At 37.2% G+C, this 25,967-nt stretch overlaps 1 protein-coding gene across 2 annotated transcripts in view; it reads left to right on the forward strand.

The window, feature by feature from the left end:
• The window catches only part of NCOA3 (nuclear receptor coactivator 3), a 76,901-nt gene that overhangs the window by 31,754 nt on the left and 19,180 nt on the right, over positions 1 to 25,967 (forward strand). For both annotated transcript variants that reach the window (XR_004359977.1, XM_032704544.1), the window contains exons 3-13: positions 12,124 to 12,203; positions 15,104 to 15,211; positions 16,971 to 17,143; positions 18,496 to 18,596; positions 19,591 to 19,765; positions 20,251 to 20,439; positions 20,688 to 20,789; positions 21,578 to 21,718; positions 22,877 to 23,024; positions 23,933 to 24,321; positions 24,568 to 25,448. Coding sequence is in view for 1 of the 2 variants with exons in the window: in XM_032704544.1 (XP_032560435.1) it covers positions 15,114 to 15,211; positions 16,971 to 17,143; positions 18,496 to 18,596; positions 19,591 to 19,765; positions 20,251 to 20,439; positions 20,688 to 20,789; positions 21,578 to 21,718; positions 22,877 to 23,024; positions 23,933 to 24,321; positions 24,568 to 25,448 (2,397 nt within the window). In the remaining variant the exon portion in view is untranslated. The remainder of the gene's footprint in view (positions 1 to 12,123; positions 12,204 to 15,103; positions 15,212 to 16,970; positions 17,144 to 18,495; positions 18,597 to 19,590; positions 19,766 to 20,250; positions 20,440 to 20,687; positions 20,790 to 21,577; positions 21,719 to 22,876; positions 23,025 to 23,932; positions 24,322 to 24,567; positions 25,449 to 25,967) is intronic.

Here is a 25,967-nt window from a genome sequence, read left to right on the forward strand (position 1 = left end):
AAACACCTGCGTAGATGGTGACATTTCTGATAACACTGATTGCAGGAATTTTGAATTCATACATTTAAATCACATATATTCAATATTTTGATAACTTTAATTATGCTTCTTTTTCTCTTTTCCAGCTTCACGTATAGAATATTCATTAGGTGATTTGTTATTTCAGAAGCTGTCATTCCCCCTCTTTTTGCCACAACACTATTAAAGTAGGAAAAGCAGTTCTGTCTCTTTGTTTGAGATTTCCTTTGTTTTTCACCTTGATTCTGTACCACCTGTGTAATGTTGTACTCCTGGGTCCTGTGTCAACATCGCTCACAAGTTGCTGTGACAGGATTAGAACTGAGGATTTCACTCAGAGCAATCTTATTTTGAAGTAGCCCAAAGTTGAAAATGAAAAAAAAAATTAGATCAATAAGAAGCAGAGAGAACATTTGGAGAGAGAACAAATGACTGAGATTTTCAGAAGCTGAATAACAGAGGATGATGCACAGGAACAGACTGGAGTGTTGTGGGTTTTTGTAGGGGGGACAAGCAAGGCATCCTGTTACAGAAAAGCAAACCCACTTAAAATTGATTTTAAAAATTTCACTCATACACTTAACATGCTCATGATGTCAGGCAAGTTATTAGAATACTAAAATGCATTTTGTATTTTTCAATCGGAGAATATTGATGGTTCTGGTTAGGGGAGTTTATATTTATAAGGATATTCTGTGGTGTATGTTAGTGTCCTACTGGTTTCTGGAAACTAAACCTCCCTTTGGTAGGTTCACCCCTTTTCAGTAGAGTCAAGTGAGGCTCTGATATGACATTGGTGATTTCTGTGCTTTTGTGGCAAACACATAATGATAATGAACACATTAGTGCCAGACATTTAAACAATGTTTATTTGAAGAAAATACCCCATCTCTTTTGCTTTCTTATTTGTTTATGGGTACATAATATAAATATCAATTATATGTTTTCACTTTTCTGATCTTTTTAGAAGCAAGCATTCTAAGCTGTATTTCTCTTTGTTATTTGCTCTATTACAGTGTGTCAGAGCAAGATTAATACTGTTTAGTGGCACTGTTTTATGTAGTGTACTGTTCATGCCATCTTCCCAGTGCTCTTCAGTTAATGGTTTCATAAAGTTCTGGGGTAGCTTTTGAGAGCCTTTGAAGGCTGCTGGTCATTCAGTGGCTCAGAAAGTTAGGAACATGTGGCCTTGCTGGGCTGTAAAAGCAAAATTAGTCTTTGCTTTCTGGAAGCTGAATTCAGGGTGTTGTTCAAGTGCAGTCATTAAAAAACCCAATCTTGTTTACAGATGTTGTAAAGTTGCTTTCAGCAGTTACTGTTTTGGTTTTGCAACACTGGTGTTCAATGTGGTTGATAAAAAAATCATATAGATAAATTATAATGAAAAATAAGTCGTAGTGTATAAAAAATGTCTTATTTTATAATAATATGTGTGTAATAAATAGTGTGAATGTTGGAGGTTATAATGGACATTTTTAGGAAATGTCAAGTAGACTGGAATAATGATTTTAAGTAGAATTGCTTGAATGCAGACACCAGGTTAAACATGGATTATAGTACCAGAACATTCTTAAAAGATGTCTGTGAGCAAACAGATATTTTATCTGGTTTTGTTGGCTCTAGGTACAGTGCACACATATGTTTCTAAATAACTTGGGAAATAGTTCTAAATAAAATTTAGATATTCAGATAGGAAAAAACACATTTACTGTATCTTTCTACTTGAGGTTAATAAAAGTATTTGGGTAAAAGTTGTTTTTTTTTTTTCCGGTCTGAGGATAAAATTTTGAAAGAAATATTACTTTCAGCCTTAGAATTTCTGCTGGAACTGATGATAAAATGGTCACTCACTTAACAGAAAAACAGTCTTAGACCAATGCTAAATGCTTTTGAAAATCCCTGTAGAAGTATATTAACTTTCAGTGGGTCAAAATAATTATTACTTAAACACAGAGAGGGAAAGGCATTGACATTATGTGTATTTCATCATTTTTTAAACACACTGAGCTTTTAGCCTGTTCAGGAAAACTACCTAAATACTTCTAATAAAAATTCATGGAATACTGTCATAGTGCTGCAGACTTAGTTGTGGAAGAAGAAACCTGCTTGTTCACATGTGACACTTTTAAAGGGCACTTCACTGTTTGGCATGATAACAACAGCACCGTAATAATATTTCCTGTACAAAGAATGATAAATTATATGTGGTTTCAAATAGGGGAGCTGGGGAATAATAAACAGTGTTTAACTGGACAGCACTGTAGATGGAGTTGATTGTTATATCACATTAAAAAGGAACATTTCTTAATGAAGAGTTTTGCCAACCTGTTCCTGTCCCACTCTTAGTGCACAGGTGTGCAAATGTTCCAAGACTGTGCTCAGTTTCTTGGGCTAATTCTGCAAGATACAATTCCAATTTTATGCTGAGTGATTACTACAGCAGAAGAATGTTCAGGTAAAGTTGGGCTGTAAAAATACAGAATTGGAAGTAGGTATCAGAACAAAGGTTTCTTTCTCTTTGCCTTGGTTTGAAGCTGAATATGCCCATTTGGTACAAAGTGTGTATTAGAGCAGGTCCCAGTCAGTGGGAGCTGTGCTGGTCACTGCCAGTTCCTGACAGCTTGGGCACTTTGTCCAGGAGTTCTGGAGAGGCACCTTTGAGCCCCTTCTTGCCTGAAGGGTATCCTGGTGACACCTCGTGGGTCTGGTTAATTCTCCCTCTGTAATTCTTACGAGTTCATTTGACTTCTCCAGCCAGTTCTCTCCAAAGAAATGCTGGAATTGGGAATCTCTCCGGTGCCTTCAGTGGTGAAAGCCAACACGAAGAGATTTTCCAAGCTATGGCTTTATCCCTCTTTGTGCCCAGTTTATGCCTTTGCCCTGAGGAGGTCCACTGTCTCCCTAGCTGCCTTCCTGCTTCTGATGTGTTATTTGAACATCTTTTTATTTTCTGTTGAAGTTCAGTGCAAGGTGCACTCTTCTCTTTTTTCAGTCCTGTATTTCCTGTTTGCATTCAATTCACCATGTTCTGTGTGGGTTTCAGTTCTTCCCATGTAAACAAGCTTTCCTCTTTTTAAATGCTAAACCTTTTCCCTGTGGCATTCCCCTTAACTGTCTTATAGAGCCATAGAGGTATTTTTTGGATGTTTTTGTTCTCTACTCCAAAAGCTATGTAGGTGTAGCAGCTATTATCCACAATTCACTTGAGGGCCAGCATCTTTGTTGTCTGTCTCTCTTTTGTTATCACAATGCAGTCATACATTCTCTAGAGATGTGTAAATTAATATTCCACACTGCTTCTAAACTGTATGCTGTTTTTTAAACACAACTAACTTCATAGGAGAATAATACCATCTTTCAGCATTTCTTTGATTTGTGTGCACAAGCAGTCACTGATTAAAGTGCTGGCTTCCTTTTGCTTTTTCCTTCCTTGTTAAGACTATTTGAGATACAACTTTGTATTTATTTCCTCACTATATCACGTCATTTGTAGCTGCAATTCAAAGTATTAAAACCAGGTAATATGCTAAAAATTTTAGAATATATGTCTCATGCAATTTGTACGTCTTTGATGTGGAAAAGTATTTCACAGAATTCCTAGTAATTCTTCTTCACTCAATTCATAACTCAAGACTTCAAAGTTTTAAATTTAAAGTTAAATTTTAAATGAAAGTTTTGAATAGATGGGAATTTGTAGTGATTCTAATACTCGTTCTTTTCAGTCTGCCAGTGCACGTTCCTAGTAAAAAAAATCATATTAAAAATGAAGCTTGAGGTTTGAAAGGCCTTTTTGGAACTTACAGTAGATGTATTCCAAGCCAATTAATTTAATTTTGTACTCCTGTTGGTCTGATAAAGATCCCTAAATACTATGTCAAATTTGGAATGACATTTAGAGAGTCTGCATCTGGTGAGTTCTGGTAAGAATTTGATCTTTTTTGTTTTCTGCTGTCTTTGCTTCAGTATTTCTGAAGGGGTCTGATCTCCTCTCTCTGATGGCCGGGCAATAATGTTTTTTGAGGCATTATTTGTTCCATGGATTTGCCCTTTTGTTTGCTGGTTTTTAGAAAATGTGTCCATCATACCCAGCCGGTTACTTTTTCTTCTCCTCCTGCAAAGACTCCTTTCTCTGTTTCTCTGTGTTCGAATCTGTTTCCTGACTTCTGCCTGATTCATCTAAAAACTGAATTCAGCCGAGATATCCAGTAAGAGATAAGACTCTAATTTAGTTATGGCACATAAGGCTTCCTGACTGCATTTTACAAAATTATTCACATCTTCATGTTACAAACAAAAAAGGCTTCGGCTCCTTCCTCCCCCACAGCCTCCATTCGAGCTGTATAAGGCTCCTATTGTCTCTATTCATATTGAGATGTCACAGATGTGTACACTCCTATGGCTTCTTTTCTCTCTTGCAGCTCTAATGACCACCACTCCTTTGATTCCTTTTCTCAGGCAAATTGGCCCGGGCCGTGTACAAAACGAAATTTAGGTCACAAATAATTTTTAGATTATTCTACTTGAGGGAGAGGGAGATTTAGCTGCCTGTTGTATTTGTATATACTGGAAATTCATGGCGAGATACGGCAAAATTAATTTCATCCAACAAATATTTTATCACCTCAGAGATCATTGGCTGAAAAATCTCACCAAAGGAGTGTGCAGTTTTAGCATGAAACATAAGTGTGCAATTGGGTTTTAAAGCCATATTTATGCTTTCCTGGGGATGAAACCAGGTGTGTTCACCTCTGCTGTTAAAACAACTGGTCGTCCAGTCGTTAGGAATGATTTTGCTGTAGGCAAGCAGGTTCCTTTTTCACATGCTTCTCAGGTTATTCCTGGGTAGAAAAAGCAAGCATTTACAGAAACAGGAAACTATTTTGTGTTTTGCATTACATTTCTGAGCTGCCTTGTACCAGCATCCTTTTATGGTTGGCTGCTTTATTTTCCAGTTAAAACTGGTACTGTGTTCAAAGTATACCAGCAGCTCACACTCTTTATCACTTCTGGAGGCGGTTTTGCCTGTTGTCTTGTCCTATTTTTTTAAGAGCACTCAAAATGTAAAAAAGTCTGCTGATACAGCGTAATTTCTAGTTGTTTTATGGGATACTGTTTTACAGGATTAAATTAAACATTTAGCTAAGTTATTTAATCCTTTTCTCCTTATTGTTTGTCCTGTCGAATTCTGTTCCTTCAAACACTTGTGCCCTTGGAAGTGTTTCAGCTGGCTGCGAATCCATGACAGCAGTGCCACCCAATTTTTGGCACTTTTTCTTCAGAGGGTAATCAGTGCTTCTGTCCAGTACTAGAGGCTTGGTAGTGTGGGATGGTATGTTTTGTAAAACTGGCTTTGAGTATTTAGGAAGAGGGGCTGAAAGTATTGTGAGCGTGTTTTGGGTGGCTCGTGTCTCAGCTCAGCTGCTGTGGACACAGAGCACTGCCAGTGAGGCTTATTTCCTTCTGTTAATTTGTTTGTTTGTAACTCTGCAACTAAAGACCAAAATCTGCCTTTGAAGCATCATAAAGATTAGAATGAAAGTATTCCATTAAGCATTATTTTGTGTTGTGTTTTCGGTATTTGTGCTGTGGAAGTCTTGAGAGAATGGAGTTCTTCCAAGGTTAATATCAGAAACAAATTTGTTAATTGTGTAACAAACTGTGTGTTCTTAAAACTGCAGAACAAAAGATTGTTGTTTGGACACACTGTCATGAAAGATTCTTGAAACTGGCTTGTATAGTTTGCAGAGCTTGTTTTGTGTCATTTAGAAAAGTGAAAGGTATGCTTCTTAGTCAGACTAAAAATACTTTTTCTAATGATGGCCAGCACATTCCAGTACATTTTGAAGTTGATCTCATGTATTTAATGTTCAAGCACGTTCACTTCAGAGGTCTTTATGCTGGATATAAGAACTTGCCTCTCTTGGTCAGGTTGGCTGGCAATGGTGTGTTTTGTAGCACACACCCACGAAAGGGGAGCTTCGTTAGAAGTTTGCAGTGTCTGCCAGGAGATTCCACACCAGCACAGAGACAATCAGATTTGACTGCTCCCCAGGACTTCCACAAAGGCAAAATATGACAGAGCTGTGTAGAAATACTTACAAGCATCACAACTGTTCCTCTTGGGGATTTGGGGGTTCCAGCTGTTGGTAAACTTTGGTGGTTCTTAATAACTTGTGATTCTGCAAGTGCTGGGAAATGAGGAAGTGAACAGGCTGACAGGCTGAACATGAGCATCAACGAGAGGAGCAGTTGCCCAGAGTAGAATGGGGGAAACAAAACAGTTAGATAATTGCAAAAATTCTGCAGTACTTAGAGCTTTTAATCTAGAGGCTTGTTTTTTAATTGAGCAGTTTGCTTTTTAAATGTGCAAGTGTAAGAAGAATGGTTAGAATGTTTTCTCAGCTGTATAATTCTAATTAAAAATATTTTTACTCAGCAACTTGACACTTGAAAGTTTACTTCTTCAAATAAACAGTTTTCTTAAAAGTCAGTCTCCATGATGAAGACTTGATGAATACTTCCAATTTACATACAGTATTCAAAGACTAAGTTGGAAATACTCAGAAGGAACATCCGTTTATAACAATAGCTGTGGAAAATGCAGCCAGTTCATCTGTTTTCAATGCTTTTCTGAGTTCTGCTTGTAGAAGTTGGAAAGCTGGCATTAAGCTTGGCATCTACTTGCTAGAGATGACAGGTCAGAAGCTGATAGTGTGTACAGTGAATGTTTTATTCTGTCAAAAAAGTTTTTCCCTTTGTCTGAAGGCATTTTGGTCTTGTTAGAGATTTTGATCCAAATGTGAAATGACTTCTGTCTCTAAATTTAAGCTTTCAGTGGACAGGCTTTTACAAGGAGATTGCTGATACTTTGCCTGGTTTTTAACTGCTGCTTCGGAAAACTGATTTTGAACTGTTCTGTTTCTAAACATGTGTTATATAAAACTGTCATCTCTGTGAAATGAGTAAGATTTTGGCATGATAGGGTCTGATTCAACAAGTCCATAACACTGAATGAGTTAGTGCTAAACTGTAATACTGTAGTTATATTAAAGTTGTCTCTCTCTATTAGCAAGCAGTCTTTGCTTCCATGGGGCACTGGTAGGGTAGAATGGCAGAACAAAACCATTGCATGAGTGTCATATATAAAAATGTGTGTCAGCTCTGAGTCAGAGCATCAGGAAGGAGAATGGACTTGCTGATGGCACATTCTGAGCTTCAGGAAAGAGAATGGAATTGTTGATGCCTTGGACAGGGATCGTGTGTATTTAGTTGATTACATTTCCTGTTTTCACCAAGAACTTTTGAAGTACACTCAGCCTGGGAAGTGGCAGACACTGCATAGCTGCCTCCAAGAAAATTATGGTTGTTGCTGCAAATTGAATTCCTACTGTATTGAAACTGTGTTTGAGAAGTTGCTTTCACCCTTGTAAGGGAAAACTAATTTCTTACTCATTGTTAAGTTAAGGTAAGAGCTCCTGTATCTTTATTAGATCATGTTGGAAGATGCCTCTGTCACTCAGTTATCTTACAGGAGTTGCTCTCTTCTGTAAGAAAAAAAGACCACATATTTGTGTGTAGGGTTCTTTCCCCATAAAATATAGTTGTCCTAATTTTGTAAGTTGTGCCATGAATCCCATCTGATTTCTGCAAGCGGTTTTTGCTCTGTATTTGCATTTGATATGATGATGTGATAGTTACTTGGTTTCTGACAGTCATCCCTTTGCATTGGACTTTATCATGGCAGTGCTTAAAGTTAGAACTGAAAAGGTGATCCCATTATTGTGATGTCTGGTGGTCAAAACTGTGTAAGAATCAAAGTCATGTATTGATTGGCATGAAACAAGCTTTCATTAGTTAATATTCCCACTTAGAAACAAAACAAGGTTAGAAGTGATTAAAATATAGATAAGCAATGTTTTCAGACTTATACGGTCACACTGATAGTTTCATATTCTAAGGTTTTTAGCTGATGCCCTTTACTAATTTAGAGAGATTTTATACTTTGGACTAATCTTTAAATAATTTAGGATTCCATAATTCCATTTTAAGAGATTATATTAATTGATGCAAAATGAATTCCTAATTAAGATGACATTGAAATATGTAGAGATGAATTGTCCAGCTTGCATTCTTACCTGCAAATTATACTGTGTGTCCTATGACCTGGAGTCACTTATGAGTCAGGTGTATATAGAGCTGGAAAGTGACTTTTCAATACTGTTATGTTGGCATTCTCCTTTGAGTTCTGGCCAAGGGGATTTTGTCTTTTTATATAAATATCCTATTTTTTTGAGTTTTATTGGTGTTAGTAATAGAAGAGAGGTTCATGCACTGGTCATAGGACAATCTCTTTCCATAGTACTCACTGTTTTTGGCAAGGATCACTGGAAGAAATGTTTTCCACTTTTAGAACTTCATTAAATATTGACATAAAATCTAAGTAGATCTAGTATTTCAGTCAGCTGCTCACTCAGTGTTTGCCTGAGTTTCTCCTGCTGGAAAGTGGCTGCAGGTACAGAAGAGTGTGTTCTGTCATTTCCTACCACTGAAGTAGTTACAAGTCCCACTGTAGTAGCCCACACATCACATCCTGTTTCTTTCTTTGTGGTATTTGAGCTAGAGATTTTCTCTCTCTATATATATATGTGTGTATTTATTAAATTTTAAGTTGTTTTTTAAAATAGCTGTTTACTAATTCCTTTCTGATTCAAGTCTTCAGGGACTTAACAATGTTAAAAGCTCACAGGTGAAAAATTCTTTCAAATGTTCACAAGTGTGTAAGGATGACAAATAGTTCTTTTTATAATAGTATGTTCACTGCAGCCCTCTTATCTATTACTCTGGCTGGCAAACAGGGATGCACAGGAAACAAATTAACAAGTAATGACATTCTAAAAATAGAGCACACACATTATTTAGCAGAGGAACAGGACACCAACTCCCAGTGTGCTCCACCTCTGACCATCCTTTAACTGAAAGTGTCCTGTCATTTTAATATATGCAAAGTGAACAAGGCTCAAGTTAATTGTCACGTGTGAAAAATAGTCCAGAAATACAAAGTGCTTACTAAACACTGCAGGGGAATTGGTGAATGAAACCTGACAGGGCCTGAACCATTAGTCTGCCTAGGATGGAATGTGTAATGTGAAAAGGAGGTGTGCTGAGTTAAGGTTATTTAACATGTTGCAACAAGGTGTGCTTAACTGGCTACCACTTTAGAGGTGGCACCTTTTTGTGTTTGTTGTTTTTTTTTTTAACTGAAAGTCCTGGTTCAGTGAAGTGTCTGAATCAGGTGTTTGGCTGGGTGGGGGAAGGGAGGGGAAGAGTGGAGAATGATTAAAAAGTGTATGTTCTGGAATAGTATTTTATTAGCTGTTATACTAGATTAGCATAGTGATGTATCAATACAATCAATATAATTTCCTGTTTGTTTCATAATATAAGTATAGGTGCTTTAATCTTAAAAGCTAATGAAAGGCTCTTTAGTACAAACTAGTTACAGTTCACAAAAAGCTCTTTATTAGCTCAGTGTACCTGAGTCTCATTGTCTGTTTCAGTAGTTTCTTCATTGCACTTTCAGATTCACAAAGCTGTAGTTAAGGTTCAGTGGCATTTTTTATCTGCTGCATTTCCCCCCTCCCTCAGAGGTTTAACAATATGCTGGTCTTATGCACTGTAATTTAAAGTGTAGTATCTTGCATTTGATTCCTTTTTTTAAACAGGCACATCAATTATCTCTGAAACATTTAAGGAAGAGTGCAAATGCTACCCTTTTTATGTCTTTTAAAAAGTAACCATTGTGTTTACCATCTCTGGCACGTTTGACTATGAATATATATGTATATTTTTAACCTGAAAACAGTGTGGCTTTAGCTGTCTGTCTTTTTGTTGCTGTCTGTGCCACAGATAACATAATATGGCTTGTCCCTTAGCCAGCCCATCAAGACTCCAATGCTGTACCATGTGTAAACTTAAATTTGGTAGCCAGGCTGTGTTGGATGCACAGTTTCTATATGGTGTGATTTGAGTATCTTTGCAGCTCCTGAGGGTGTGGAAATCAGTGGAAGGTCGGTATGTTGAGCTCCCTGAGGTCAAAACATGCCAAATGATGTTTTGGTTTTGAGCACTCTCGGGTTTTGGTTGAGTTTTTAGACAGGAAATATGTTCATGTGTTGAAAGTTGTACTGGTGTGGTGAGATCTGTGGTGGGGGAGCCGACTGCAGGGCCCCAAATGCCAGGCTTGGGACAAGAATACTGAGTGTGAGACTGGCTGTGCACCTGATAACCTCAACTAGTTCATGTGAAGCAGAGCAGAACACAGTGCTGAAATAAAATATTTTTTGTATTTAAGATATTAAGAAGTTAGCTGTTACCTCTATATTCAGAAGAGGAAACATGTGGATTTAGAGTAGGGGCAACAGAGTTGAATGGTCAGCTTTCAGTACGTGAGAGTTTGGGCTCTGATTAGCAAGAAAAAGTCCAAACGTTGTTGAAAAAGATGGACACGTTTTATTTTTTCATTTTTGATGTCGTAGATCACAGAATTGAATATGCAGAGTTAAAAGGGACCCATCAGGACCATCGAGTCCAGCTCCTGGCAGGGACACCCCAAGAATCACTTCTTGGATTACAGGATTTTAATATCCCATTTTAATTATAGTGGTAGTGGCTTCAAGTCTGATTTACTTTGAACATGAGACAGAATTTTTCTCTAGCACATTTGCTGTTACCTTTTTTGTTCACTGGGAAGGGGTTTCATCCCTACATCCCAAAGTTGTTTTGATTTCATCCTGGTCTGTAAAACAGAACTGAGGATATGTGTGTAGGTTGCCCTGCCCAGTTTACAGTTCTTTTAGAAAGCTCCTCTGCAGCATTTGTCCAGACCAAAGAGTGCAAATTCTAGTCTTCCAAGAACTTTCAGATTATTCAGAAGGTTATTTTTTTGTTACTTTACTGTGGAACTACTTGGAGAAGTTATTTTCTATCTTCTGCTTAAACAGCTCAGATGTTGACATCCATGGAATTAATATATACTTGGGAGGAATATAAAAGGAATATTCTAAAACTAATTTAAATAGTGTTAAGAATTTTATGTGGTCTTCAACTCTGTAAATTTTCCTTCTCTGTCCCCTTGCATTTCCAGTCATACAGAATCCTTCTGATACTTGTGCATCTTAAACCTTCCCCCTTTAAGTGACTTTGTGCCATTCATCCTCCTGCCTGGGTCAGCTCCTCAGAGAGACTCTTGAATATTTCTTAGGTTTTTCTTCCTTTTTTTTTTTTGTGTGCTTTTGTCAAAGGGATGATTAAAAAGCAGATGAATTCATATGCAACCAGGTGATATGAAAAGCTTCAGTTTAATTTCTTAAGAAATTAACTACTCAAATAAAATTCATTTACCTGCCTGCTGGTGATTATCTATTAAGTAGTCTGGGTGTAAGTGTCAGTTTTTAAACTCTCGATTTTGAGTAGGACTGTGGTGTGAATGTCTCATAAATATTTCCCAAGAGCAATTTATTTTTCTAATGAGCTTGAACAGCCTCTGCCTCGTGTAGCACTTTAAAGGGTTTTCAGAAAATCAGTTCAATCACAGAACTGTCATTTCAAACTTTTCCTTAGTTACTGTAATTCTGGATATTCTCAGTATCTCACTAATTAGTACACTTAATCATACCTTGTATAAGATGCATGATAATATGGGTTAATGATTCCTAGAATTTCACAGGGAAACAGGAACATGAGTGTTCATAGCCCTGAAAACAGTTTGATGTTCTCCTGAAGAATTATGTGCAAGCAGTTTGTACAGACTGACACAGAGTGGCTGCACACTTAATTTTACTTGCCAGTCATGTCCTTACAGAGTAATTACTTTGGGAGTGTGGCTTTTCATGTTAAGATTTAAAAGTTACTAATATCAAACATCATTTCTTCCAAAGTAACAAAAAAAAAAAAAATACATTCAACATAAATACTCTTAGTTCTCATGTAAAAGAAAATCTGCCTTACTGGTTGGCACTTGTGATGTTGATATTTTGAGCTATTTAGGATATGGCAGAGATGACAGTTAGTTGCAGTTATATACTGTATGTTATTTTTGTTTTTCAGGATGTGACTTAAAATGACTTCTGATTCTGAAGGTCCTCTGAAAAACCTGCTGTGCTTGAATGTTTGCTAAGGACGAGTAAGTGACTCATCTCATAGCTGAAATATATATATATATATATATATATATATATATATACACCTGAAAAATTATTCCCTTACTGTTTTTAAAGCTACAATTTAATATATAAGAAGCATATTCTTAAAAAAAAAAAAAAAAGGGGAGGGGGGAGGGAAAAAGGAATAAAAACCCAAACTTATTGCACTGCTGTCAGAAAGTGAATTTTCTGTTTATTTTCTTGTGGCTTCCTATCTGTGTAAGTGAAAACATCATTTGTTTCTATGATCAGTCTTATAACAAAGGAATCTTTGCATAATATCAAGAATATTTTGACTCAGAAGTTTCACTGGAAAGCTGTGATACTTTTTACATATGTTTATTTGAGGGAAATACAAGTTTGAATAATGAATTTCCACCTAGAATACAGAGTTGCAGAATGGAGTGTCCTCTAGTTTTATTTATATCAAATAAAATTTAAATATTTGGGGCTTCTCTTAGCATAAAACAGTTCATTGTAATTTGCATCTTACGAAAATGTGTGACTTACAGCTTGGTTTTTGGGAGAGAGGATTATATTTAATATTTTAACATATAAAATAAAAAAATTCCAGGCCATCTTCATTGAAGAGAACTTGTTTAATTCTTTGTCATTGCCTTATTGCTAAGAGCCAATTTATGCTTTTTTGCCAAGTGCATTTTCCAAACAAGAAATCATCTCAGACAGAAAAACTTCCAAGCATGCAAGATACCACAAGTGCATATATTTAATTTAGGAAAAACTTCATGGTTTCATAGGGTCAGCAAAGTGTTAAAAATGCTTTCATGCAAAAAATATTATTTTAAAAAGTATTTTTATACATTTTAAATTAGTATTATATAGTTGTTTGTGGTCAACTGTTTCAGCTAAACAAACATAAAAACTAAATCTGAAGCATCTAATTGTATTTTTGGGCTCCTGTTAGGACAAAACCTTCCCAGCTGTCATGTCCTTTTTGGTGAATAGTAGTAGAATACTAAATTTTTTTGGGTTTAGTAGTAAAAAGGCATAAAAAATTTTCACTTTTGAAAGCTGTGTGTCAGAGCTGTCTATTGAAATAATTATTCACTTCAGGAATACTCCTCAGAACTTCCAAAACTGGGTTTCTATTTGGAAAAACATTTAGCCCCTTAGAAAGCTACAGGCTCATCTTCAATGAATAAATATAACACCTGGTACTTTTAAACTGGGGATTTCTTCCCCTGTTAACTCACTGAACAATAGCTGCTTCTTTGGCAAATATTTCCTGTAGCTGGGAAATTAGTTTGACTGTTAACAATTTGTACTGTAAATCCATCTGTGCTGGGAAGCAGCTTCTGTCATTTCCTCAGCTAAACAGTTACAGAGTTGTTCTGGGCATGACAGGCCTGCCCAGCTTGGAATGATATTCTGAGGAAAAGGGAAATACATGTGCAGGAACTCTGCAGCTTCAGGCCTGAATAAACCACCACCAGGTTTTAGAGCAGGGAAACAGCCTGTGCAGATCACCTAATTTTTCCTTCCGTGTCCAAGCTCTTATATTTAGGGACTGAACAGTTTTCTTAAATAGAAGGGTTGTACTCTTTGATATGTATCATGTTTCTGAGTCAAAATGTGGTAATTTATGGTTTTCTATTTACTCATATTATCTCTCAGTACAAGTAAATGCTAAAACAAAAATGACATTTCCAACATAAATCATTTAATGCAACCCTGTAACCTTCAAAATTACGTTATCATGAAATGTCTGTCCCAGCTCAAATTTTCAACTGTTTCCTCCTCTTAAGCAGAATTTACTCTTGGCTTCAGACACACTTGCTATGCCCACACCCTTCCTGAGCTTGCCTTAAGACTTATATTTTAAGCTCTTCCTTTCACTTTCCACGACAGCTCTGCTCTCTGTCTATACTCAGATGCAGTTACATATATATATATGTGTATATAAGTATATATATATATGTGCTAATGCAGTGCCAGGGAGGGAAGCAGCAGCCCTGGGAGGGGGTTTGTGTCACCCCCAGCATGACTGAGGCTCCAGCCTTAGCTGGGAGCTCTGTGGGCATAAGACCTCATGAGTCATCTGTTCTGTTGAGTGTCACCTTCGGATAATCAGCTGCTTTTTGCGTGATGTTTCTATAATCTGGTTTTTTTGCAACTGCTCACTTACTCAGATGAGTAAGTTCAGCTGCTTAATTGAAGGAAATGTGATCCCTGCAGTTTTTAGTGCTGTACCGTCATCTAGTGGCACAACAGTGTATTTTTCCTGGGCCCTAATACGTGTGTTGGAGAGGTTTTTGCCCTGCAGGAATATCTGAATGAATAAAGGTCTTCAGACTTGCTCTTCCATCTCTCTGTATGTTGGGTTTGTCTTATTCATCCTGGTTTTGTATCAAATATTTAGATGTAAGACCAACTTCTTACCTCTGCAGTTCATGCCCACAGTACAGAGTGAGGCATCTTCTGTAATTCTTTATTTCAAATGCGAGATTGTGTTTTACTGTTGGTTTTAATTTTATTGTGATATAAAAAATATATTACCCTTCCTTTCCTAGTGCATATCTCTGAAACAAATTTTTAACCTTTATTTTTGCTTACATTGACACAAAGCTTTATGAACCGGTGTTTTGGCTAAATAAAAGTTAGATTCTAAAGAAACGGTAAGCAGACATTATTTTTAATAGCAAAAAGGTAATATTGATTTCCAGTATGAATGCTGACTTGTAAATCTGATAAAAATAAATGACTTAGCTGAAAGTTCTCTGTATTTTTGAATTTGGTAGCGGATCAAGGGTTGGACGTGATGATCTCAGAGGTCCTTTCCAACCCATCTGATTCTATGATTCTATGATTCTGTGAATTAGTATTTTGAGAGGTTCATTCACTGTTCACTATTTTGTTGCTTTTAGTTGCTGATGCATGGTCAAAATGAGTGGATTAGGAGAAAACTCCTTGGATAGCTTGACCAACGAGTCGAGGAAGCGCAAACCATTGCCCTGTGATACACCAGGTGCAAGGTAGGTTTATGTGGAACTTCCTCAGTTTCAAATGAGTTTTTAAAAAACATTTTTCAAGCTTTCGTTGCAATTTTAGAGTTATTTCTATCTAAGGAATTTGTTCAGTTGAAAACTTCTGCTGCTGTGAAGGTAGGTCACTTCACTGTTGTGTGGAGATGTGCCAGGGCTGAGGGCTTTATAATTAGACAATTGTGGGAATTTTAATAGAGTGAACATTTCTTAGAATGGCTCATACATCATCTAGTTCCAGTCCCCCTGCCATGGGCAGGGACACTTTCCACTAGAAAAGGAATCACTGTTCGAAGCTGTGATTACAAGGAAAATGAAGAAAACCTTCTCACTTCACAGGAATTTTAAAGGCATCATTTTGTATCTGGTAATAGATTTGACAGGCCTTATTTCAGGTGGTTACATTCAGCACAGAGTTCTGCAAGAGGCTGAGCTCTTTTTTTCTTTGTTTGTACTTGTGTTTCTTTGTAAGTTCATCTCAAATTCTGGCATTCTGTGTTACCTTCTGGCCCCTCACCCCTCTCTGGCAGATATTGTTGGCTGAGGGATGCAGTTTTCTGTTCCCCTCAAACCTCGTTGCTCTCCACCATGTTAAGTGTTCTGTGTTATCCTCTCATGTTCTTCTTCCCACAGAGTATTAACTCAGATTAAATTTGTCTTCAGTTTCTCCAAGGTCCCAGGCATTGTGTGTACTCATATTTGTCCCTTAGAGATACATCCCCACTGTCCCAGGCCATTTACCTTCATCATGAAACACATTGTGTGTGAGATCCTCAGATTCTTCCACCATATCCCAGTGTCTCGTTATGAGAATCCTCCGTTCCAGTTTCTTTTTCCCTTTCCCCAGTGTCTGTCTGTCCCCATTCAGGAATTCTGTTTTTCAGATTGTCACCCTTCACTAGCTTTCTTTATCTTTCCAGCTCCTGCTTTGTCATGTATTTGTATTCTCCAGTATTGGTCCATGAATACTTTCCTAACTCTTTCACTTGGTTTCTTCTCAAAGAACATTCACTCTCTTTTGATTACCTTGGTGTGTCCATTCTTGCCCCTTCCCCTTCCTTCTTTTCCTGCTCCTGCTGTACTGTGTGTGTAACATTTCTCCCTGTTGATTTAGGCTGGAGACAGTGTCTTTGCTCAGCACATTAACCCATGTAGGAAAAGGAATTTCAAAGAGACTTTATCCAGCAACGTTAGGTTGTCTGGGATTCTGCTTTTCCTGGATGCTGAGATGGCATTTTTGTCCTGATGCCTAGAAATTTCTGAGGTATCACCTTCTGTAGTCATCTCTTTGCAAGCAAGCTGAAGGGATTTAATAGAATATTAAAATTCTGTTTCATTTGTCTAAAAATTTTTAAGCATCTCTAAGACAGCTTCTAAGATTAAAATACACTTTCTGCATGAGTGCTACAATTTTATAACAGGTAATAGCTCTTTTCATTTAATTTGACAATAGAGTAAACACAGGAGGATTTTTTTTTTGGAGGGGGTGAATAGCTTTCTTATATCTTCTTAAGGTAAATTTGTGCTTAAAATTCTGTAAAAAAAAGCAAACCAAATACAAAACCCAAACCAAACAACAGTGTAACAAAACACACACACAGACCTTTCACAATTCCTGTTTGCTGGAAGAATAAGAACTGCCTGGGTTTAAGGGGTGGGTGTGACATGGAGTACTTTAAAGTTCACAGAGTGAGCCCAGGTTTTGTTTGGGGGTTATGTAAACACGTGAAACAATGTTTTTGATTCCTAGTCTGACCTGCAGTGGTGAGAAGCGTCGGCGTGAGCAGGAAAGCAAATACATTGAAGAACTGGCTGAGCTGATCTCTGCTAATCTGAGCGACATCGACAATTTCAATGTCAAACCAGACAAATGTGCTATTTTAAAAGAAACCGTGAGGCAGATTCGACAGATAAAAGACCAAGGTACAGTCCTCTGCTCAGTCAAAATAAACAACTCAATTTTCTTGTGATTCTTTTCTCAGAGCAGTTGTTATTTGGGAAGTTGAGTAATGGTCTTCACAACAGCATGTAACCGAGCAAGTCTTCGGGCTTTGACTCGGAACAAACCTTAAATATGTCTGAAATGATTTTCAGGTTAAGAGTACTCAAGTATGTATCATCACTTTTTCTTATGAATCAGGTTTTAAAACTTTGTATGGCCTTTCTTACCAGTTTCCTGGAAATACTAGAAAAGCTTAAGCTAGTGCACGGACAAGGTAAAAAAAAACAGATGGTACTGTAACCATCTGCTTGTACAATATCCCAGATACCCACTGATATGAAGAACACATGCTGTTGCCTTTCACTTCAAGGAAATTTATGCTTTTCTTATGGAGTGAGCCTCCAACCAGAGATAGTGACTTTTATTGCTATTTTTTCCTATTATGTTTTCTCGTGCTGTTTATGACACCTTTCCTAAATGATAAGTATTGGACGCCTCTATATATTTAAAACACACCTAGATTGAGATCAGATAATTAATTAGTGTGGTTGACTGTGTTCAGTATAGAGTCAAGTCAACAAAGGAGGAAGTAGCAGTGCATCATATCTTGGTAACTTCTCTCAGCTGGGGTAAACCTGAGTGCTATAATACTTTTATTTTAATGAACAGGTGTACACAAAACCTGTGTTTTGAAATGTAGAGCGAGGAGTATGTGTAATTTTGTTGGGTTTTTTTTTAAACACCACTCCACCCACAACACCACCCCTAGCGTCTGCAGCCTCCCAGCCTCCCCTATGCCATTTGGGCAGTAAAGTATTAAAAAAATCAAGTATCCTACAGTGTGTGTTTTACCTTGCCACATCTTAAAAAGACATGTTAGAATGATTATAAAAATTCATCTTCTGTTTTTAAGGGTTTTTTGTAGTGTCATCTAGTGTGTTCTAACGCTCCATTACAGAGTTGAGTACAGGATAATCTTCCCATAGGATGTTGCACTCCTCTTGTGGCCTGCTTAGCCAGCCAGCAAGTACCACAGAACAAAGCTTACTTTTTATTTTCTGTAATTCTGCTGGATTCCCATTCCACCTTCCCCTGCAGTCAGTTAATTTAGGATATTTTGATTCTTAAACTATTGGTTTATTACATGCACACACATAGGTACACATAACACACACATCTATTAACATGAGTCAAAGCCTTTTAGTAGAACAATGGGGTGGCATCTAAAGACTGTGACCACTGCTGATGAGATGATAAAATCTGACTTGTAATATTAAAATTGGAGCCTTCCTGTGAAATGTTCCTTTACTGAAATGTCTCCTTTGGGTTTCAGGAAAAGCAGTTTCTAATGATGATGATGTTCAGAAAGCTGATGTATCTTCTACCGGTCAAGGAGTTATTGACAAGGATTCACTGGGGCCTCTTTTGTTACAGGCAAGTACAAATTAAGCCCTCCTAAATCCCTGGGGAACCAAACACTTGAGGCAGGTGAAAATGCTCCAATAAAACATGCAGTCCTATAGTAAGAAATAGTATGCCAGAACTATACAGACTTGTATTTGAAAGGGTCAGGAATAAAATCTACAATGTTTTCTTCATTTTGCTGGAATTCTCTATAGAAGGAAATAGAAGAATAGTCTTTGGCTTTGTCTTATATTCTTGTGCTTTGCTTTCTCCAGCAGTCATTAGCAAATTACTGCTGAAACAGTGATTGTTAATACAAGGAGTATTTTACTTTTTTTTAGGGGAAAGACATTAAATGGATGGAGTTTTGGGGAGGTTTGTTATGTGTATTGGTGTTCATGTTACTAAATTATGAAGCATTTTAAATGAACGTTGCCATCAAGTAAAATAAGCTAAGAATCATTGTAAACAAAGGTACAGAGCAGACACCCTTTCTCTATGCCTAGAAAACCAATCCTGTATTTACAAATGCAATAAAAAGCACTTTTGAAACTTAATTGTTCCACATAGATATTGAATTTTTCTTTCAGTTAAGAAAATACAGTATTTTAATATATGGTTAGACCCTCCTCTGTTATCACTTGTTGGTGGAAATGTCTTCATGTTAATGACTTACTTACTACTTGCTTCTACTGACTTTCTTCTTGTTCCAACTTGCTAGTTATTGAAGTAATAATATGAATTCATAATCTGCTGTTCATATGGATCAAGAATGAAGCAAGAAGGCTGGTTATCACTGTGAAAGAGCTGAATGGAATAACAAATGAACAGATTAATTTTTAATATTAGAATTATTCCTTACTAGACACACTTTTCCTCAGAGAATTTAAAACTTCAGCTCTAGCCTTGAAAATAAATGAATGTGTTGTAACTTGACATTTCTCACCCGTGTAGTTTTTAAACTAATTTATGTTCAGAATTAGGCAGTGGTTCTTAAATGATGTGCTGTCATATTAATATTTAGGCATTGGATGGCTTCCTGTTTGTTGTAAATCGAGATGGGAACATAGTGTTTGTATCAGAAAATGTCACACAGTATCTGCAGTACAAGCAAGAGGATTTGGTTAATACAAGTGTCTATGGGATCTTGCATGAAGAGGACCGGAAAGACTTTCTTAAAAACTTACCTAAATCTTCAGGTAATAAAAGTTGATTTATAGTACATTAGTAGGCTATTTGAAAACAATCAGAGAAGAAAAAAAGACCTTGTAATGGATAACCTTTCAAAACAGATCACTTGTGCAAAAATATTTGACTGCAAAAATACCTTAATCTTGATAAACATTCCTGTGTTTTTACAACAGCATACCACCACAAATAAATGTGCTGGAAATTCACACTGTACTTTAGCCTTTGCATTTTGTTTACCTGTAACTTCAAAAACAGGAACACGTTTCCTAATGTCGCAAGGTTAGCTGAAGGAACTGCTTGTTTTTAAAATATATAAATGACTTTCCAACTCTCCCTCAAGTGACTGAAAGCGTCACGTGAAAGAGTATTTTTTACTTAGTTCTCAATACTACTATTTTATACCTGTAATCTGGGAACAGGGTATCTAAATTAAGAAGGATCAGTTTGGGTTTTCTCTGAAAATCTCTCTAAATTCTTCCTGTGTTCTTTGAAGTCAATGGAGTGGCTTGGAGCAGTGAAACCCCCAGGCAGAAGAGTCACACGTTCAACTGCCGGATGATGGTGAAAAGCTCCCATGAGCTTTTGGAAGACGTGGGCAGCCACCAGGATGGACGGCAGAGATATGAAACCATGCAGTGCTTTGCTTTGTCACAGCCAAGAGCTATGATGGAAGAGGGGGAAGGTAGGAAATTTTGTGGAACTACAGTGCATAGAAGAAATTTCTGTGCAAAGCTCTTCCGTGTCTGGGATGTGTTATGAAATCTGTAGCTTTTGCAGTTCACCTTTAAGAATGCAATGACTTTAATTCTTACTGTCTGTACTTCCATTTTAACAACAAACAATGCTTCAGCTATTTTATTAGATGCTTCAGTAGAGTAAAACAGGTGAGAAATGAAAGAAGAAAAAAAACCCGTTCTTTTTTAAATACAGATTTGCAATCCTGCATGATTTGTGTGGCGCGTCGTATCACAACTGCAGAAAGGGTGTTTCCAACAAATCCAGAGAGCTTTATTACAAGACATGATCTCTCAGGTAGGAAGTGTACCCAGGATTAAGGTATGAAGGGGTCTTCTTTGTCAGTGTGCTCTTGTTTTAAATAAATGGAGTATGTAGGTAAACTGTGTCTCTGTAATGGCAGAATTCATAGCGAGAATTCCCAACTGATTTTGCAATGTACCATTGTTGGCAGTGGGATGTAATAAAAACTGTGGGATGCATTTCTTCTCTCTGCTGTTGTTTGGTAGCTTAGTAAAAAGCATTACTTATGTTTTAACTTGGCAGCGTTTCAAATGGTTGTCATTGTGCTTTCCTTTGCACGTTAGAAATATTTTAAATCATAACCAAAACGAATGGAAGTTCTTTAGAATGTCTGTATTTTTATACAGTACATAAGCTAGTGTTTAAAGTGGTTTATGTGGTTTAAATTGAAGTGGTTACATAATCTAGTTGGGGCTTTTTCAGATGCCAGTTTGTGTTTATGATGTTCATTTGTGGGTGTAGTTGGTCAGTATTTTTGAAAATTTTACTTTTTGTGCATCCCTTGGGTGCCTGTAACCAGAGACTAAGTTTACTGTTTTCCAAAGCTCTGGCATTGACCTGTGTGGATTAACTTCCTTTTATTCAGTTATATAAATCCCCTTGAATATTGATGTTTTCCAACAAGCAGCATCATATTCTCCCGTGACAGATAATTCATAAATTTAAATTCCGCAGGCTCAGAATTCGGTGATTTAAAGGGGGATTTTGGAGCCTTACAGAAGGCACCACATTTATACAAAAGTCATAAAGAGTTTAACTTGTGTATTTTCTTTCCTGTTAAGGCAAACTTGTCAACATTGATACAAACTCCTTACGCTCTTCCATGAGACCTGGCTTTGAAGATATAATTCGTCGCTGTATCCAGAGGTTTTTGTGCCACAACGACGGGCAGTCGTGGTCAAACAAACGCCACTATCACGAAGGTAAAAATCAATTTACCATGTGTGGTTGTACTGCTTCCCCTGGGGGCTGCATCTTTTCCAGCAAAACAAAAATGCTGAATTCTGCCTGTGTTCTTTTTTTTTTTCGTAGCTTTGGTTAGTGTCAGTTGCAGTGATGCATTTACACGCTGAAGGAGGGGGGCCTTTTGAGAACTAGAAATTCTGATGCAAGTTATTTTGGTTTTTTAATGTGTTTGTCTCATGGAAAATATCAGACACATAATCTGTTTTTCCACAGATTGACACAGCAATGACAGGGGCAGCTATATTTCTGTGATAATATGCCATCTTCAATTATCATTAGCTTGGTTTTTTTTTTTGCTTAATGTTAATTTGACTTTATTTTAATTCACCCTTTCTTTTGTTAAACAGTCCCTCTCTGAAAGCGATAACAGTTGTGTTGATGCCTTTTTCTTATTCAAGACAAAAGGGTTTAAAATATTTTCAGTGTTCCAGTGTTACATATTTTGTAATATGATAACCTTTGTAATTTGATAACCTTGATAGGTAAGTGAAGTACAGCCACGGTCTTCAGTAAGAAAGATGGTGTTTTCTAAGTATTCTGAGCTCTGGTCTTTTTGAAGGATATACAAAGGCATTCAGGTAGAGGGGATATTAAATAAAGAGAAACTCACACTGGCAAAAACTGGAGTTGCCATTCCATTGGAAGTACTTCAACATAACTGATTAAATAAATCCTAAATTAAAAAGAAATCTGGAGCCCAGTTAAAAGCAGTGCTTTCCACAATTTTTTGACAGAAACAAAACTTTTAAACTTAGAAATACTTCCCCAAGCAGGAGCCATGGAAACCTATAACCTAGCCTTGAAAGTCTGTTAACAAATAGAGAACTTTGCCAGTTGTGTCTGGTGAGCACAAAATACTTCAGCACCAAAATAATCTTGTTTGCTTTTATCTTACCTCTACTAATTTAGGAGAAATTGTGGAATACTTCCTTTTTCTTAATATGTGTTTTTAGTCTGTTTATTTATTTGTTTGTTTGTTTTTAAAGTTTCATGTTATGGTGGTTTTTTTTTAATCTTCCGCAAATGAAGGATATTGTGTTAAAAATATGTTAGAAGGCATATTAATAATTCTTGGGGCTTTAAATGCGAGCTAAATTTGTATATTCCCTTTACAGCTTATACACAGGGTCATGCTGAAACCCCGTTGTATCGGTTTTCTTTAGCTGATGGGACCATAGTGACAGCACAAACCAAGAGTAAACTGTTCCGAAATCCTGTAACCAATGACCGCCATGGATTTGTCTCTACCCACTTCCTCCAAAGGTGAAATCAGTGCTATCTGTTTAGAATTTAAGTGTCATAGTTTTTAAAAATATGTCTGACCTTGAAGGTACCTGAGAAAAATAGCATGCTAAAATATTGTGTCTGATTAAAACTCAGACAGAGGGGGGGAATAACTTGGAAAACAGAGTTGCACAGCATAGAAATAAATGTGTGAACGTGCCACAGTCCCAACTTAACTATGTGCCAGAAAGGCAGTCAGTCAGAAGACAAGGGTTTTTTCCTCAATACCCACATGTAACCTGAATCATGTATCCATTATTCTTTTGGGATAACATACTGATGGAACACTGAAAACAGAAATGCTCGGTCACATGCTTTATCTTACTCTTTTTAATTGCAGGCCAATTAAAAAGACAACAGAACACCTTCAGGTGCATCATTCATGACTCAAAGTTAAATGTACCTTAAATAGCACTTCCTGTGACCTGTTCTTGCTGATTACAGGAATGATTGAAGTGTCACTCTGGAGGGAATCTGTCTGCCTCTGACATTAGAGTGCCTCCAGATGCTGAAAAATTAGTACCTGAGGTGGTTCAGGACATCATTAGTGTGCACAGTAGAATGGTGTCAGGCACTGACTCAGGAAGGGAGTAAAAGAAAGAAGATCTTTAAATTGATAAATCTGACTAATGACTGTTGATTAAAGCCTTTTGAAGCAGTGATACTGTATGTACTTATAACTCAAATCACCTAAAGGACCAAGCATTTCTGTAATGAATAAGTGAGTGGCACAGCTTAGTTCTGCTTTTGTGGAAGCTCAAATTCTCACTGCTCTTTTTGAAAAAAATATTTGGAAGATTATTTAATAATGTCTTTGTAGCACTTGATTCCAAATAAGGTTTTAATTTGTTTTCTTGGGATTTCTGGGGGTGTTGTTGAATTTACAGAGAACAAAATGGATATCGGCCAAATCCCAATTCTGTTGGGCAAAACATCAGAACACCTGTGGCTGGAAACACAAATTCTGTTGGTGGTCTTATGAACATGTCACCTGGTCAAGGCATGCCAGTGCAGAACAGGAACTATGGTATGGGAGATCCCAGTGCAGTGGGTCAGCTCAGCAGCACTCGATATGGAGGCCCTGGGAATATGGGGCCAGTGAGCTCTGGACCTGGAATGCAATCCTCTGCTTATCAGAACAACAGCTATGGGTTAAATATAAATAGCCCACCACATGGTAGTCCTGGTTTAACTTCCAACCAACAGAATCTGATGATATCTCCTAGGAATCGAGGGAGTCCAAAAATGAGCTCACACCAGTATTCACCAGTTACAGGTATTTTATTTTTGCTGTAAGCTCTTCTTTTTTAAGCTGTCTTTTCTCGCTGAGTCTCATCATTCATCCTTTTTAACAGTTCTTTATGACCCTATATGTGTTACTTCAATGTGGTTTACCTGATTTCGTGGTAAAAACGTATTTTAAAATTATTAACTCAGTGTGACAGTCATACATAATCCAAAGGAAAAGTAGATCCGGGCAATACTGTAACGTAATGAGTGTGATCTCTGTCATGTGATACAGGTATGCACTCACCAATGGGATCTGCCAGCAACACAAGCAACAGCACTTTCTCTAGCAGCTCTCTCAGTGCTCTGCAAGCCATTAGTGAGGGTGTTGGAAATTCCCTTTTATCAACACTTTCTTCACCGGGTCCAAAATTGGATAATTCCCCAAACATGAGCGTAACTCCGCCAAGTAAAACAAGTACCCAGGACTCCAAAAGCCCTTCTGCTTTGTATTGTGAACAAAACCAAGTGGAAAGTTCTGTCTGCCAGTCAAACAGCAGGGATCTCCTTAGTGAAAAAGAGAGTAAAGAGGGAAATCTGGAGGCATCTGAAAGTCAGAGAGGACCGTCTGAGAGCAAGGGGCATAAAAAACTCCTTCAGCTGCTCACGTGCTCCTCAGACGAAAGAGGACATTCTACAGCATCAAACTCACCTCTAGACTCAAACTGTAAAGAGCCTTCTACCAGTGTTACCAGTCCTTCAGGAGTTTCCTCATCAACATCTGGAGGGGTGTCTTCCTCCTCAAACGTGCATGGGTCGCTCCTGCAAGAGAAGCACAGGATTTTACATAAATTGCTGCAGAATGGCAACTCTCCAGCAGAGGTGGCCAAGATCACAGCTGAAGCTACTGGCAAAGACACGTATCATGATGCTGGTAACACAACCTCCTGTGGAGAAGGCCCCGTCAAACAGGAACAACTGAGCCCAAAGAAGAAGGAGAACAATGCTTTACTGAGATACCTGTTAGATAAAGATGATGTTAAGGACCCGCTTTCCAAAGAGCTGAAGCCTAAAGTAGAAAGTGTGGATAATAAGATGGGACAGTGCACTAGTTCTACAATTCCTACTTCTAGTCAAGAAAAAGAGATGAAAATAAAAATGGAGCCAGCAGAGGAGGTACAGTATAATGTAAAATGATGGCAGTGAGCTAACTGATATTTAATTATTACAGTGAATGGCTAAATATAGAACACTTCTCGTGTAAACATTTCTAAAGTTGTGTGCAAATGAAACAGTGCACTCAGGTTTCATTGTAAATAAGAAAGCACAAACAAAGAGAACTACAGGATATATGTATATAAACACATCTGGTGTACTGAAGTACTGGATTAATGTTATCTTTAGGGTATGGTATGATTAAGGTAACATTAATTAATTATTATTAATTAATTATTAACAAATTATTCCTTCAAAACCAGATCTTTAACACTGCTATTTCACATTGCTATTTCACATAGCACATGTTTGGTTTTATGGCTTATTTTATTAAATGGAGCTGTGACTGCCTGTGTAATTAGTTGGCAATACAACAGCAAAAGGTCTTAGCACCATCCAACAACTATTCTGAAACTACAAGTGTGACTAAGAAGTCAGTTAGAGACAGCTGTTCTTAAAATTATAATCTGTGTATAATAT

This window comes from Chiroxiphia lanceolata, chromosome 17, assembly GCF_009829145.1.
Source record: "Chiroxiphia lanceolata isolate bChiLan1 chromosome 17, bChiLan1.pri, whole genome shotgun sequence".
NCBI classification, from domain to species: Eukaryota; Metazoa; Chordata; class Aves; order Passeriformes; family Pipridae; genus Chiroxiphia; species Chiroxiphia lanceolata.